This window comes from Umbelopsis ramanniana (genome assembly GCF_025399195.1).
Source record: "Umbelopsis ramanniana AG unplaced genomic scaffold K450scaffold_96, whole genome shotgun sequence".
Taxonomy (NCBI): Eukaryota; Fungi; Mucoromycota; class Umbelopsidomycetes; order Umbelopsidales; family Umbelopsidaceae; genus Umbelopsis; species Umbelopsis ramanniana.
In genome coordinates this window covers 1-14932 of record NW_026252182.1, presented here as the reverse complement: position 1 = coordinate 14932, position 14932 = coordinate 1, and the positions used below count along the sequence as shown (strand labels likewise).

At 43.4% G+C, this 14932-nt stretch overlaps 7 protein-coding genes across 7 annotated transcripts; 4 read left to right on the top strand and 3 right to left on the bottom strand.

Moving 5' to 3' along the window:
* Nucleotides 1-362: 362 nt before the first annotated feature.
* On the bottom strand, nt 363-2576 carry K450DRAFT_262342 (uncharacterized protein). The gene is made up of 5 exons (XM_051592463.1): nt 2120-2576; nt 1944-2045; nt 1822-1865; nt 1451-1746; nt 363-1376 (listed from the first exon to the last, which is right to left on the bottom strand). The coding sequence occupies exons 1-5, from the start codon at nt 2175-2177 to the stop codon at nt 386-388; spliced, it is 1491 nt and encodes a 496-aa protein (XP_051440314.1). The 5' UTR covers nt 2178-2576; the 3' UTR covers nt 363-385.
* On the bottom strand, nt 2276-4438 carry K450DRAFT_262338 (uncharacterized protein). Its single transcript, XM_051592462.1, has 8 exons — nt 4048-4438; nt 3862-3955; nt 3653-3791; nt 3253-3581; nt 3045-3138; nt 2783-2976; nt 2618-2688; nt 2276-2540 (listed from the first exon to the last, which is right to left on the bottom strand). Exons 1-8 carry the CDS (start codon nt 4428-4430, stop codon nt 2375-2377), a joined length of 1470 nt encoding a protein of 489 aa, XP_051440313.1. The 5' UTR covers nt 4431-4438; the 3' UTR covers nt 2276-2374.
* A 155-nt stretch (nt 4439-4593) lies between these two features.
* Nucleotides 4594-7133, top strand: K450DRAFT_180993 (uncharacterized protein; the record flags this gene model as incomplete). Its single annotated transcript, XM_051584353.1, has 9 exons — nt 4594-4749; nt 5028-5142; nt 5290-5685; nt 5764-5835; nt 5898-6100; nt 6175-6461; nt 6528-6589; nt 6667-6913; nt 6989-7133. The coding sequence occupies 9 exons, from the start codon at nt 4594-4596 to the stop codon at nt 7131-7133; spliced, it is 1683 nt and encodes a 560-aa protein (XP_051440312.1).
* Nucleotides 7134-7171: 38 nt separating this feature from the next.
* Nucleotides 7172-7876, top strand: K450DRAFT_262332 (uncharacterized protein). Its single transcript, XM_051592461.1, has one exon. It carries the CDS (start codon nt 7271-7273, stop codon nt 7769-7771), a length of 501 nt encoding a protein of 166 aa, XP_051440311.1. The 5' UTR covers nt 7172-7270; the 3' UTR covers nt 7772-7876.
* Nucleotides 7877-8969, bottom strand: K450DRAFT_262327 (uncharacterized protein). Its single transcript, XM_051592460.1, has 2 exons — nt 8138-8969; nt 7877-8078 (listed from the first exon to the last, which is right to left on the bottom strand). The coding sequence occupies exons 1-2, from the start codon at nt 8543-8545 to the stop codon at nt 7983-7985; spliced, it is 504 nt and encodes a 167-aa protein (XP_051440310.1). The 5' UTR covers nt 8546-8969; the 3' UTR covers nt 7877-7982.
* A 2218-nt stretch (nt 8970-11187) lies between these two features.
* K450DRAFT_262316 (uncharacterized protein) lies at nt 11188-13541 on the top strand. Its single transcript, XM_051592459.1, has 7 exons — nt 11188-11344; nt 11563-11643; nt 11721-11910; nt 12000-12095; nt 12166-12310; nt 12378-13024; nt 13100-13541. The coding sequence occupies exons 1-7, from the start codon at nt 11229-11231 to the stop codon at nt 13355-13357; spliced, it is 1533 nt and encodes a 510-aa protein (XP_051440309.1). The 5' UTR covers nt 11188-11228; the 3' UTR covers nt 13358-13541.
* A 63-nt stretch (nt 13542-13604) lies between these two features.
* On the top strand, nt 13605-14622 carry K450DRAFT_262314 (uncharacterized protein). Its single transcript, XM_051592458.1, has 2 exons — nt 13605-13720; nt 13808-14622. The coding sequence occupies exon 2, from the start codon at nt 13810-13812 to the stop codon at nt 14497-14499; it is 690 nt and encodes a 229-aa protein (XP_051440308.1). The 5' UTR covers nt 13605-13720; nt 13808-13809; the 3' UTR covers nt 14500-14622.
* The last annotated feature ends 310 nt before the right edge of the window (nt 14623-14932 follow it).

The window sequence follows — 14932 nt, the reverse complement described above, 5'->3', positions numbered from 1 at the left end:
GGGAATCAACTCAACCTTCACTAGTGCCATTTCCCTGATAATCACTTTAAATTGGTTGATTAAGCACAGTAAAAAATGGTTGGTACCATGGACATTTTTGTGAATGAATGGTTGACAAGCTCGGCGTTGTGGCGTTCAGCGCACTGTTAAAAGCCGTGAACGGCGACTAAACGTGAGCATTTGTCTGATTTGCAACGGCGACCTATACACTTCTTTGCTTTGCGTGATTGAATTTTTTTTATTTATATGGGGGATTTGGGGGGTTCAAGCGTGCAAGCTAAATCTTTTTCCTCAAAGAAACAAAAAAATACATGCATTCTTTGGCTACGCGGGTAAATAAATATATGCTATGTGAGTTCAGCTATTATTACTATTATTTTTTAGCTTAAGCGGGCAAAGTAGTGGCCATCTTGACGACCTTGACTTGGGTGTAGTTGTCCAAAGCATATTCACCATTCTCGCGACCGATGCCAGACTCCTTGAAGCCACCGAATGGAGTGTTAGCGTGCAAAACGTTAACGCAGTTGACCCAGACAGTACCGGCCTTGATGCGCTTGGCAAGTTCGATGCAGCGTCTGTTGCTCTCGGAGAAGATAGCAGAGGCCAAACCGTAGTTGGTGTTGTTGGCGAGTTGAATGGCTTCGTCATCAGTCTTGAACTTGGAAACACAAACGACAGGACCGAAAATTTCCTCCTTCATGATGGTCATGTCTTCCTTGACATCAGTGAAAATGGTAGGCTCGATGTAGTAACCTTCCTCACCCCAACGCTTGCCACCCAAAGCAAGAGTGGCACCTTCCTTCTTTCCGGTGTCGATGTAGCCCATGATGCGATCATATTGGGTCTGTGAAACTTGAGGGCCTTGGAAAGTGGCATCATCGTGGGGATGACCAATGTTGGCCTTGGAGGTGTGTTCCTTGAACTTCTCAATGAACTTGTCGTAGATACCTTCTTGGACATAGATACGAGTACCTGCGCAGCAGGTTTGACCGTGGTTGAAGAAAACACCACGGAAGGCCCACTTGATGGCCAAATCAAGATCAGCGTCGTCAAAGATGAGGTTAGGGGACTTGCCACCGAGTTCAAGAGTAACCTTCTTGAGGTTGCTCTCAGCAGCAGCCTTCATAACCAAACGTCCGACATTGGTGGAGCCAGTGAAGGCAATCTTGCCAACCTTTTTGTGTCTGGCGAGAAGATCACCAGTGATGTGACCATAACCTGTGATGATGTTGAGGACGCCAGGAGGGAAACCGGCTTCCTTAACCAGAGCAGCAACCTTGAGGGCAGAAAGAGGAGTCAACTCAGAAGTCTTGATGACAACACAGTTACCAGTGGCAAGAGCTGGGGCAATCTTCCATGCAAGCATAAGTACTGGGCTGCATTCATTACACCATTAGTGAGAAAGGAGTTCATTTCGGGATTTCAAAATAGGCCAACACGAATGACTTACAAGTTCCAGGGAATGATAGCACCACAGACACCAATGGGTTCGTGACGAGTATATGAGAGGACACCTTCAGTTTCAATGACCTTTCCGTGTACCTTGTCGGTCCAGCCGGCGTAGTAACGAATGCATTCAGCAAGCTCACGAACATCGAATCCTCGTGAGAAAGTGATACCCTTGCCGTTATCCAAAGTCTCGATTTGTGACAATTCTTCGTGATCTCTGTCAACGAGAGTTGCAAGCTTGAGCATATAATCTCTGCGCTTCTGGGGGGTAGTCTTGGACCAAACTTCTTCGAAAGCCTAGAAACAGCCGGAGTTTGGTTTAGTATGACTAGTTCATAGTCTAAAGATGATCTAATCCTCTGGATAACTCACCTTCTCGGCAGCGTCGACAGCAGCATTGACTTGCTCTTCGCCAGCTAATTTGTTTAAGGCGTAAGGAAACTCTTAGCCATGGGCGCGTGAAAACGTCAGTGTCCATATAAGAGGATACATACCAGCCTCAACCTTGCAAATAACCTTTCCGTTAGCAGGGTTGACGGTTTCAATCTGGCTGTCACCGCCAACGAATTCGTTGTTGATGAAAAGACCAGTTTGAACTAAATCGAGAGAAAACATCAGTACCCATCTCCAGATATCGTGACATGGGAAAAGGAGGACAATCGCTACATACGCTTCAAGTCATAGCCACGCTCGGTGGTGTATTCAGTGATAAATTTTGAGGCAGTCATATTTTAAAAAAATAAAGAGAGATGAAAAATCTTGTGAAGAAGGGGGCAAAAGCTGTTTATATAAGCGTTTGATTTCTACAAAATGGTGACGACTTGCTTGTAAGCTGGGAAAAACACACCCCGCAAAAACGCAAGCTTTTGTTCCGTTTTGGGTTCACTGTCTGCCCGAACCGTGAGAAGTTCAGAACTTCTGCCAATTAGCCCTCTCGATCATCAGCCTGGGCGTCTTCAATATCTTCTGTGTCCATCATCCTCTCTTGTCCTTTGCCTATCACAGAAGTTTCAGGAATCACACCTTCTGGATTCAAGTATCCGTAGTCAACTCCTCTATAGCCGTCAATTAGCCGCAACCACCCGTCAAACCTTATAGAATTAAGAGGCGCAAAATAAATGAGTTACGACAAACATAGCAAATTACTGAACGTACCAAGACCACTTACACATTCTCCCTGACCTCTTCTTCGTATATTTTAGAGTAAATGTATTTGCTTTTGAATGCATTAATTTCTTCCTATGGAATACGAGGTGAAAATTGAGTTTTAATTTGCCCGGGACACTGCATTGCCAACACTCGTACAGTAACGTCAAAAGAAACTCATGTTTACCTCGTAATCATCGAATTTCACAGGCTCGCGCCCTTCATCTATTGTTGAGATTCGCTTGTTGTAGGTTTCAAAGATAGGACGTTCCAGAAGTAGACCAAGAGCGGGTGCCTTTGGTATATTGAGTTTTTCCGGGCCAAATGTTTTGCTGATCAGCGCTGCTGGTGTTCCACTCCGAATGGCAAGAATAAGTATACCTGCAACGAGAATGCGTTAGCCGGACATACAAGCTATTCCTAGGATGGCTTGGGTCATTCCTACTTACCAACCATCTTGCGAATTTGATGGAGCATGAATGACTGTCCGTGAATTTTGAGACTTAACCACTCCATATTATCAACATATTGTGGTTTGTCAACCTAGTCCATTCCAAACAATACAGTACCGTCAGCAACAATCCGAGTTTGTAGTGGGCATATGACCCACTTTGGGGAGGAACACAAATACAGCATGGGGGTAGTACACATATATACCTTGAAACTCATGATGTAGCGACTGGAAGCTCGGTCCTTATAGTGGCGGCCAATGGTGTAGTTGTGAAAATTGTTTGTGCCTTCAAAGGCGCTCAAAATGTTTGCTACTTCCTTTAGCTGTTCCTCACTAGCTCGGTAGGCTCGCTTTTCTGCAAGTTCTTCTGCTGTAGGTGGTGGCAGTTCTATCAACTTTTGGTCTGCGGCATTTTCAAGAAGAACAGGGTCGATGGGCTTCTTAGCCATCAGTGTATAAGTGGGGAGGAGATATTCATACACTCGAGAGTCGCAACCAGTTTTGGCGTTGAAGTTTCGCATAGTTTGTACATAGCCTGCCATGGTAACAATCAGTCAGTGACGTTCTACACGTGCCCAATCCGCGTCCTTCGGAAACCTTCTTTACCCCACACTCTAATTTGATCCGGCAGATATGAGTTGATCTTTGAGACGATATCTTTGTCTTCCACGATCAACTTTAAGGAAACGACATTGCCAGCAGCATGCACTCCTTTGTCTGTTCGCGCAGCTCTCGTGAAGCTGACCTTTCATATTACCCATCCGTCAGTATGAAGTTAACCTTGTTCAGAGTTTTCAATCATAAACCCATCTCACCTTTTTCGGATCATCGGAATTATCCTCAGACACTGCTCCGGTTTTGCAGAATGCATTGAACAACTCTCCTTCGATGCTTTTTGCTGTTGGATTTCTGGAAATTCAACATTATTGGATGAGAAAACAGTGGTCATAGCTGAGCAAGCTCATTTTTTACAGCGATTCCTTCACGTCCATCCTACATACATTTGCATGCCTTGGTATCCAGTACCACAAAACCCAACCAAGACGGCAACCTTCTTTTTCGGTTTACGCTCAGGAGCCGGGCCATCTCTGACCGGTTTTTTCCCGCTTGTAGCCCAGTCTTTCGCTTTCCAGCTCTGTTTCTTGTCAAAATGATCTTTCCGATCCTTCGCCGTCTTAATACGCTTTGCGGCAGCCGAGGGGGTGGTCGCGTCGGACGACTCGGCTGATGGTCGATCTTGAGGGGCTGAATCGGACTTCTGCTCCTCCTTTTTCATTTCCTCCGTAGATCGCTTCTCTGGTAATTGAACGCTTTGTGAAGTGGATGACATTGCTCTAAATGACGTACGAGATCGGCCTAAAAGACTGGTTATCCTGGCAAGCATCAAAGCCCAAATGAAAAAAAAAGAAACACCCTACCAATTTTTGATTTACCGCTTTCATTGCCAGTCACACTGTAAGGTTTTCTTGACTCCACGTTTGAGTTGACCTCCTCTGAACTTTCTAGTGATCCTTCAATTGAACTTGTCTGGTTCTTCTTATGAAGACATGGCACAGGCTAGGACCAACTTTTTCTACGATCTAGCGCTATGGATCTTTAATATTATGCTCGATGTCTTCTTCAAGGAGATTCGCCCAAGAGGATCTCATAGGATCCCTCGAGAAGGTCCAGTCATTTTTGTCGTTGCCCCGCATGTTAATCAAGTGAGTAGCTTGTCCTCTACTATAGCAGTTTAAGCAGCCTATTATCTCGACTCGGCATGAAATGAAACATAAGAAATTAAGCACGCCAAAGCACATCTATAGCTCAAAGCGACGTATCTACACTTCACTTATCTGCATAATCATTTATGCCAAGTGTTACCAACCGACCCTTTCAACATTGTCGTCTTTAAACAGTTTCCAAATATGAAGCATACACCTTATTAGTTTCATAGGTCCATCCAACATTGCTAACCGAACCAATTTGTCATCTTTTGTAGTTTGTCGATCCTCTCATTCTTATGCGAGAGTGTGGACGACGGGTATCTTTTTTGATAGCAGAGAAATCAATGCATCAAAGAGGCATAGGCATGTTCGCTCGCATGATTAACGCCAGTAAGTCACGTTGGACTGTTTGGGGAAAAGAGGAGATCGACAATTGGGACATAATGAGCCTGTTTCCCCCAAAAAATTTATAAGCTTTATGCGCAGCCAACAATGGATATGCTAACCTCACTCATGTCGATTGTTATTATCTTTTAGTTCCTGTTATTCGGCCTCAAGACTTGGCCAAGCCCGGACAAGGCAGAATTCAGCTTCTCAACACCAAGACGGATCCATTACGAATTACAGGCATCGACACCAAGTTTACCACAGAATTACAACCTAAATTCTCAATTGTCTTACCCAAAAATGTTGCACAAATGGAAGTTGTTCAGGTACTATCCGACACAGAGATCCTCATCAAGAAAGAAGTTAAGGAAGCAAAAGCCCTTGCTCTTCTAACCTCACCAGAGGGCAGTGCGTACAAATGTATACCGCACGTCGAACAAGATTCTGTGTACAAAGTTGTGCATGATGAACTAAACAATAACCAGTGTATTACCATCTTCCCTGAAGGAGGTAGTCATGACCGCGCTGAGATGCTGCCATTAAAAGGTAAGACATGTTTGTTTGTAAAACACCATGCTAAACAAATCTCGTTCATAAACATGCCATATTTACGAATCCCCTTAGCCGGTGTCACTTTGATGGCTTTAGGGGCAATGGCGAAATACCCTGGACTTGATGTTAAAATTGTTCCATGCGGTATGTATTTTATTTAAGCAAACGTCTCTCCGACAACGGATGTACTAATAGGTGCATTGTAGGTTTAAATTATTTTCACGCACATCGTTTCCGCTCTCGAGCAGTCATTGAGTTTGGAGATCCAGTTACAATCAGTGCTGATATGGTACAGAAATTCAAGGAAGGGGGTAACACGAAACGGGATGTCTGCTCAAAGTTATTGGATATCATTTATAATGCACTTAAAAGCGTTACAGTCAATGCCAGTAACTACGAAACTTTGATGGTAAGTAATACTTTCAACTATGTGATCATGAGAAGAACATGGTAGTCAACTCTGTTTTGCTTTTTACCTTTCAGATGATCCAAGCAGCTCGAAGATTGTACAAACCTGCTCATCGAAAGTTGCATATTTCACAAGTTGTGGACCTTAATCGTCGATTCGTAATCGGCTATAATATTTATAAGGATGACCCTAAAGTGATCGAGCTGCAGCATAAAGTTCTTGCGTATAACCAACTTATCAAGTATCATGGCTTAAAAGATCACCAAGTACCAAAAACCAATTTAAGAAGACGGGAAACCTTTGCCCTGCTGTCGTATCGACTCATGATATTGTCGGTATGGGGCATTTTAGCCTTCCCAGGGTATGACTACCTCTATTCATTCTTTCACATTACATTCAATTTCCTCACATGCGTTGTCCTTCTTAGTGCTATTCTCAACCTTCCAATCGCAATTGTAGCAAAGTACATCAGTACGCGGAAGGCAAAAGGTATACCTTGACTTAGTAATGATATGCGGATGTTCAGGATATGTTATTAACCTCTTGTATATGTTCAAACACAATAGAGGCATTGGCTGGATCAACTGTCAAGTTAGCAGGGCGGGATGTCTTAGCAACATGGAAGCTTCTCGTCGGTCTGGTGCTCATTCCGACTCTGTATGGGTTATACAGCTTCGTCGCATTCATATTTTTGATGCGAACGGAATGGAACTGGAAATACAAGGTGTTTATACCTTTGACCATATGGAATACCTTACCCTTTATAAGCTATGCTAGCATGCGATTTGCGGAGAACGGCGTTGAGGTGTACAGGTACAGTCATGAATCAGTTTATGATTCACAGAGAGTTAAGCTGATTTAATTAACTTGCATGTCTCAAACAAATAGGTCTATTCGTCCGTTATACGTACGGCTCGTGGATCGTGATAGCGCTGAAGGCTTGCGACAGAATCGTGAACGCTTATCAACCGATATCACGGATCTCATTAATGAATATGCTCCTAAAGTTTTCAATGATTTTGATCGTAAGTGAATGTGATCGAGTTTGTCTGCTTCTCACACACTGCCTCCTTTTTTTTTTCTAAAACAAAAAAACAATCTGTTGACATTTTGTTTATTTTTCTCATCATTACAGCGGACAATGTGTTTAGGCCAGCATCCGTGGCTGCTATGGATGCCGCCAATTCCAGTGGACCAAGTACACCCGGTATTGACTTGCAGAGATTGGCTAGTGGATTCTTCACCAATGCGGCAGCGCGGATAGATTGGCTGGACGATCGCAATATCTTTAACTGGAGTCGACAAGAAGAAAGCGAAGTCGACGATTCATTGTACTTTTTGGATCGCAACAGTGGAGGTATAACGGGTTCGGCCAGCGAAGTTGAAATTACCGCACATAAACGACGAAAAAGTACTGGTCGACGTAGTCGCACCGGCAGTCTGATCCATAGTGAAGGCGGAGGCATGAAAGTAGACTCGATGACGACGCTTAATGTACAGAAACCGTTTGGTGAATTACGGCTACCTGTCGCAAGGCGATCAGGATTTAAACACAATGAAGAGCAAGATGGTCTCGGATCAGAAGCGACAATCGACTACTTGCGAGTTGAGGACGACGGTTATGCCGGAGACCGAGAAGAAACCTCGAAGCTTTCAAAGAAAACGATTTGAAGGATGATGTATATAGCCAATACGTTATAAAATAATACTTTGCTGTAATGGGGACCCGAAAGCTTTTTATCTAGAATTAAACACAAAAAAAATAGAAATCTTATTTCGCCTTTTTTTCGTAGTGGGGTGGCATGTTGTGAAGTAAGCCGTATAGAGATCAACGACCGCGACTTTTTCGTGTCTTTAGTGATGCATACAGCTGGTTTTTGATTTATGTGAAGCCTAACGTTTCCATTATCTGTGTAGCAATGACAAACTGAGCAGGATTTAGCTGTTGAAGCCACCGAAAATGCTCCTGTCGATACACCTAATATTCAACTTTAGTCATTGGGTACGTGATTTTATGCAAATGGCGGGGATACATACCGCAAACATCATATCTCGGAGTATTCTTCGATGGAGAGGGTCAATGGGTAACGTTATGACAAAGAGTGATACGTTGTTGTGCGTTGTTATGCATAGGTCTGGATGGAGTTCATCTTCATCATGTTTTGATTCCAGGACTTGGACAAAATATTTTGAGCTGAAGGTCAAAAAGAATTCGTTCGCCCACAGAAAGTGACCATCTTCTAAGCGCAACTCGCAATCAGCATACTCTTGATTATCAAAATACGTAGGGGCAAGCCTCTTCAATGCGTGGGCTACGAATGGAGCTGGGATACTTTCGAGTTGACCGTCTTCAGTCTGCTCCATCAAATCATTTGCATTTCCTGGTGTCATGTTGCGTTGGTGGTCTATGTGATGCTGCTCGTCTTGGACTAGAGATCGTGGCATTGCGTTCCTTTATCGAACAAAAGCTTACGTGTTTATTTTGATTTTTACAACGCCCAGCATCCCATCATCATAGGGAAGAAGACGGAGGAAAGAAAAAGGCTCGAGCACGATGAAAGGTTTCATTGCGACTGAAAAGGCAGTTACACGCACGTCACGTACCTCATGTGGAGCGACTGGATAAACTGCGTGGTACGAAGGGCCTGGTTCTTGTCCACGGGAAGCCGCTAAAAGAATGGGTTAAAGCATAGGAATCCCCATGCTTCTATAACAATCGACTGAGTTCTTTAGACTTCTTTCAATACCAAACATTAGGATACAGCCTTCTCACCCCAGGGTTACGGGAAAATAGCGTGTGGAGCTCAATGAGGCACCACATTTTCAAATCAGGATAACGGTGCTGGCTCTACGATCGAGATCGTAGCTATCAGGTTACTACCTTTTGCCTATATCGGATTTAGTTTTAGAAACCACCCAAACCATTGCTAAGTCAGCTGAGATGCGGTTAAACTCGCCTCTCTTGAGAAATTCGGCAGTGGCAATTGCTCTCTCTCGTTGCTCTTCCTCACGATGCCTCAATTTTCTCCGTACTAAACAGTCCAGGGCCGCTGGCAAAACGTTGAACCTAGGCGAGTAACGGCTTGTTTTACTACATTTTTTTTTTTACCTCTTTCCTTTAAATAACTGAATATGATTTTGTGAAATGGTAACTCTAAGTTTTCTTACCTAGTTCTAGGGAAGTTTATTCCGCCAATCAAATCCCCCCTTTGCGCGGATTGCCCAAAAGCAAACCACCGTCTCTTTTTATCGCCTGCTATCAATGGCGATTATCCAATTCCCGTCTCCAAGACACGTTTTATTATAGCCTTTTTGCCTAAAGTGATCACATACAACGCGTAATGTAAATGAGACATAATAGATCAAGAAAAATCAAAAAGATTTTCTTGGCTGAGCTTAGTTTCCTTAGGGTCGGAACAGCCTATATGTCGACCATAACAAGCTGTTTTCAATTTTCGGTAGGAGAGCAACCTTAACTCTTTCAATGTTGGTGTAGAAATTTGTTCTTGGGAATGGGAAGGACATTTTACTTGCGGCACCAGTCCAGGCATAGCGTTATCATTGGTCTCTTGCTCGGTCACCGCGTCTTTTCCTGACAGCGTTGAGTAGTTGGCTGTGCATCCTTTGATGGAGGGAGTACGCCTGATAAACAGTCGTTTGCCGGGTTATACAAGCTGCAGTCCCGGTATAAGTGAGCTGATTTTTCGAATCGTGGATTTTGCACTTTACCAGGTTTTGTAAGTGACCTTTCTGGCTTCGCCCCAGCAGACAAATTGCCTTGCAGACATGTAGTTAAAAGAGAGGTCTTAGAAATGGCGCCTTCTGATTATTTATTTTATATTTTGAGCGCCAAGGGATACCAGCAGAAGCAGGCACGCGGGAAAGGTACCTTTGCAAATTATATACCAAAAAAAATCAATTGATGCGCTACATATGCGGCCATCAACCATTCATATCCACTTATTTCTTTACTCTTTTTTGGAGGTACCCTTATGAAGCAAAATTTCGTGGGACCAGCTCTTGTATAACGACACGGCTCTGCAGCAATTGCAAAATTCGGTATAGCCATGGGCCTCCGTTGAATGGTGGCGAGAGTCGGTCCCAGACATATATAGGTTATACAATTGTCGATGAAAGCTTGTCTAAAAGGACTGTCACGAATAGTCGATCATTGACCCTCACCAGTTACAACTTTGTCGTGAATAATTTTCGTCTGTCGGCTACAGAAACACTTGTCAAAAAACCAATGATTAACATCCGGGTAGAAGTTTTGGTTATTGGAGAATATAATTTGCTTTTCTTGCTTTAAAATTATTTCGCATTATTTTGCTTGTTTTCATTATTGCTTAAAGGTCAAACGAGCGACTGTGTTGAATAAAGTAGACCATAGTAAGCCACAAGTATGCTCACGGCCGAACAAATATACGGTAGATCGAGCTGATAAATCCCCTTTTAATGATGTAAAAAAACTCCCAAACTGAGGAACTTCACCGCTACCACTATTTATTTCAGATAAAGCACAGATGTAGAATACAGGTTTTGCATACTTCTATACCTTTGTCCTCAATAGCGAAATTGTATCATCAAAATTTGATTAGCTGTCCAGCCTCAAAATTGGTGTCAGTCAAGAAGCAGTCATGGCACACATCCAAAGAAAAAGTGTCTCTAAAATATTGTTTACCTGTCAAATCCGCTTGTTTTGAGGCGATGGTTATCTTTGCACGGACCATTGCTTGAGAGACATAGCAAAGGCCAGTAATATGCGAGATCTTTCGTACTTCAATCGCAGATCTCTGTGTTACGAGTCTCAACGGCTCGTGATAATCCACTGGACAGACCCTGAAGAGAGGCTTGAATAGCTTATCCGATCATCGATATTGCCTTGTGAAATTCATAAGATTTTCCAAGCACATAAAACCACCAGCAAATCTTAAGATGGCTCCCCTTTGAATGTCGAAAGGGCCAAGCATCGGAAAAGAATGACAAATCCGTGCTGAGACTTTCTCCGAACAAAATGATTTGATGAGGGGAGCAGATAATCACTGTGACTATTGAGAGCAGTCACACTTACATTTCTAGCCACTTTTTCTAAAGATTGCAAAAGGAACAACTTAAACATTTCCATTCAATGCCTTCGCCCGCCGCTTTACGCTCGAATATAGAAGACCTGCCATGGGTCATTCAAAAGTATGGTGGAACTAGTGTAGGAAAGTTTTTGGGTGAAATATCGACCAATATTGTACAGTAAGTACCCGTCAACTTTTACTTATGGGTGACGGTTATAGGCAATCTCTGCTGGTGGAGGTGATTGCAAGTGGTACTTGAAGTAAAGAACAGGACTCGATGGGTGCTGGAAAATACATACTATCCACCTTCGCTCAGTAAAGGGATCCAGGATATGAATTGAGTAATAGAGCCCATTGAACCAAGGTTTATCTAACGGATCACTCCCCCTACTACAGAACGTACATGAATACCAACAGAGTGATTGTTGTTTGCTCTGCAAGAAGCGGTGAAACAAAGGCAAAAGGAACAACGAATCGGTAAGCGGGTGGTTTCTTTCATGACGATTAGCTGACTTTTCAATTCCTTCGCTAAGCCGAACCCTTCGTCATGACAGGTTGCTCCGAGCAGCCATTGAGGCTTTGACTCCTAATTCTACAGAACATTTACAAATTGTGAAGGATTTGCTTGAAGATCATCTCAAAGCAGCACGAGAAATCATCCAAGATAGAGCTATTTTAGAGACACTGGAACGACAAATAGAAAAAGACTGCATCAGACTCAAGTCCTTCTTGGAAGCTGCTCAGGTGAGCTAGATTTTCAAACCCCCCCCTCCTTTCCGTCATCCATTACTCCGCACCTCTCCCCCACTAACATACCATAATCTTCATAACAGATCATAGAAGAAATCTCACCCCGTTCCAAGGATATCATCATTGGTGTTGGCGAAAATCTATCATGTCGTATCGTGGCTGCTGCTCTCCGAGATAGGGTAAGTAGACCGCCCTTGGTGGCTTGATTACCGTTTATTGTAGCCTAGGTGACTCATTCTATATCATTAGGGTATCGATGCCGAATTCGTCTCCTTGAGCAATATCATTGAAGGTGATTCTAGCACCATATTAGATCAGCCATTCTATGACCAACTTGCGTCTCGTATGGCCAAGGCCATTGAAAAAGTCGGCAACAAAGTGCCTGTGGTCACTGGTTCGTGTTTTAAAGCAAAACATAATATTTGTCCAGGCAACAATTTACTAAAAACTTTTTCGCTTAGGCTTTTTTGGAAATGTTCCTGGTAGTTTGCTGAGCACTATTGGACGGGGTTATACTGATTTGTGCGCAGCGTTACTCGCAGTGGGTCTGAATGCTCAGGAACTCCAGATCTGGAAGGAGGTCGATGGCATTTTCACCGCCGATCCTCGCAAAGTCGAAGGAGCTCGTCTATTACCCATCATCACTCCAGAAGAGGCAGCCGAATTGACGTACTATGGTTCTGAAGTAATCCATCCATTCACCATGGAACAAGTGATCCGAGCTTCCATCCCCATTCGCATCAAAAACGTTGAGAATCCAAAGGGTCAAGGAACCATCATCTTCCCCGATCTCGCCGCCAGCAATGGTAGTGCCACTCCACCACCTGCACCGGAAGTTTTGGCACAAAACGGATATCATTTAGATTTGACTAGAAAGCACCCTACTGCCGTTACCGTCAAGGACAACGTTTGCGTACTTAATATTCACTCCAACCGCAAGAATGTCAGTCACGGCTTTTTGGCTAAGATCTTCACTATTCTGGATAAGTACAACATCATTGTGGATCTCATCTCCACCTCTGAAGTGCATGTTTCCATGGCTCTTGGTGCTGAAATAGTAGAAAGTACGCTCGAAAGCGCACGGTCGGAATTAGAGAAATTGGGCAGGGTAAGCTGGAAATTCAGATTGGTTAAAACGAGCTTTGGACCAACATGCTAATTTCCCAATGGTTCTATTTATCAGGTTGATGTACTTCATAAAATGGCCATTTTGTCTTTAGTAGGAAAGCAGATGAAGAACATGGTTGGTATTTCCGGCAAAATGTTCTCGACGTTGGCAGAAAGCAACGTCAATATTGAAATGATCTCACAAGGTGCCAGTGAGATCAATATCTCGTGCGTCATTGACGAGAAGATGGCCTTGACGGCTATGAACGCTATCCACAAGCTTTTGTTGAGAGCACCTCCAGCCATTGCTGTTCCTTTGGAAACTGCTTTGTAATGTAGTCCAAACCTCTTCATCCTTTGATAGATTATCGTTCATACCATTCTTGTAATATTAACATAAAGAGCACCCATATTCTTACATCTAATCTTGATGATTGGTTAGCATAAAAGCAGATATTGTATGAATAGTGACAAGTATTTTTGATGATGACATTTGCAGTTGCTCCGCTCCCAACGCATGGAAATCTTTGACATAAAGCTCAACAAACATTGGAATATCGGCCATCTTTATTGGGTGCCAGATTTGAGTCACTTTGACGCCATAAGGTTCATTAGATCCAAGGTAACAACAGTGCCATTTTGCCCACGGCACTTTCCCTTACCACCTAGGAACGAACCAGTTCAATCTAAATTTCAAGTAAGCAAGTGTAAACTACTGCGGATTTTAATCAAAAATCCCCCTATATCATTCCTTAATTTTGGTTTCCGCTGCTTCTGCGCACAGCTATGGTGACATTTCGCAATGAATTAACGGAACAAGATCAAGCTTGGATCAAAGAACAGAAACTGTTTTTTGTAGGCACAGCGCCCCTGAGCAGCAGCGGAAGAGTTAACCTTTCCCCTAAAGGCTACGACGCATTCCGCATTCTGTCTCCAAAGAAGATCGCCTACCTTGAACTGACAGGCTCTGGCATTGAAACGGTCACCCACTTGCACGAAAACGGTCGTATGACCATCATGTTTTCTGCGTTTGAAGGAGCTCCTAAGATCATACGCTTATGGTGCAAAGGAGCTGTTCATCCTGCTGGATCAAGTGAATTTGTCAAGTTCCAGAAAGAGCTGTTCCCTGATTTCATTGACAGAGTCGGCGTCCGATCCATCATCACTGGAGATATTATTGAGGTCGGCCAATCATGCGGCTTTGGCGTGCCTCTATATGAATACAAAGAGCCGAGACAAGTGTTACTCAACTACTTGGCTAAGAAGTCCTCTGAAGGCGTGGAGACATACTGGGAAGAAAAAAATTCAAAAAGCATTGACGGCATCCCATCCCACCTTACTCGAAACAATCCATCCGGCTGGCTTCTCTACAAACTTCACTCTTGGAGGGATGCGGTGGGTCCTTTGGCGTTGGGCATCATTGCAGGCTCTGTCATCACGGCGGGCATCATGAAATCCTACAGCCTAGCGAAATAACGCCTTTGCATCAATACAATTGCTTTCCATATACTGTTTATCAACATTCATTTTGCGCCAATACCAAAATAAATTTAAGATCACGATATCAGAGCAGAGAGCTTGAAAAATTTATTCTCGAAATCATTAGTAACTTAAGCATGGCAGGGGAAACAGAATCAAACATGTATACTCACAGATAAGATAGGGGGATATAGGTGTTTTTGAAAGGCAATCGTCAGAAAATGAATGAAATGCAAAACATAAAAAACTACACTTACCCTCCCCCGAAGGTTCATCGGTATTCCTGGCCTAACCAGGGTGCCCGGCGCCGCGTCCTGTTCAGACGGGCGGGGCGAGTAAATTCCTTTGAGAGAAAACAGGATTAGTGCTGTGAAATATCTGAAATTCTGATAGGAAGTTAAAACTTACGTGGTGATATTACGGAAAAAAA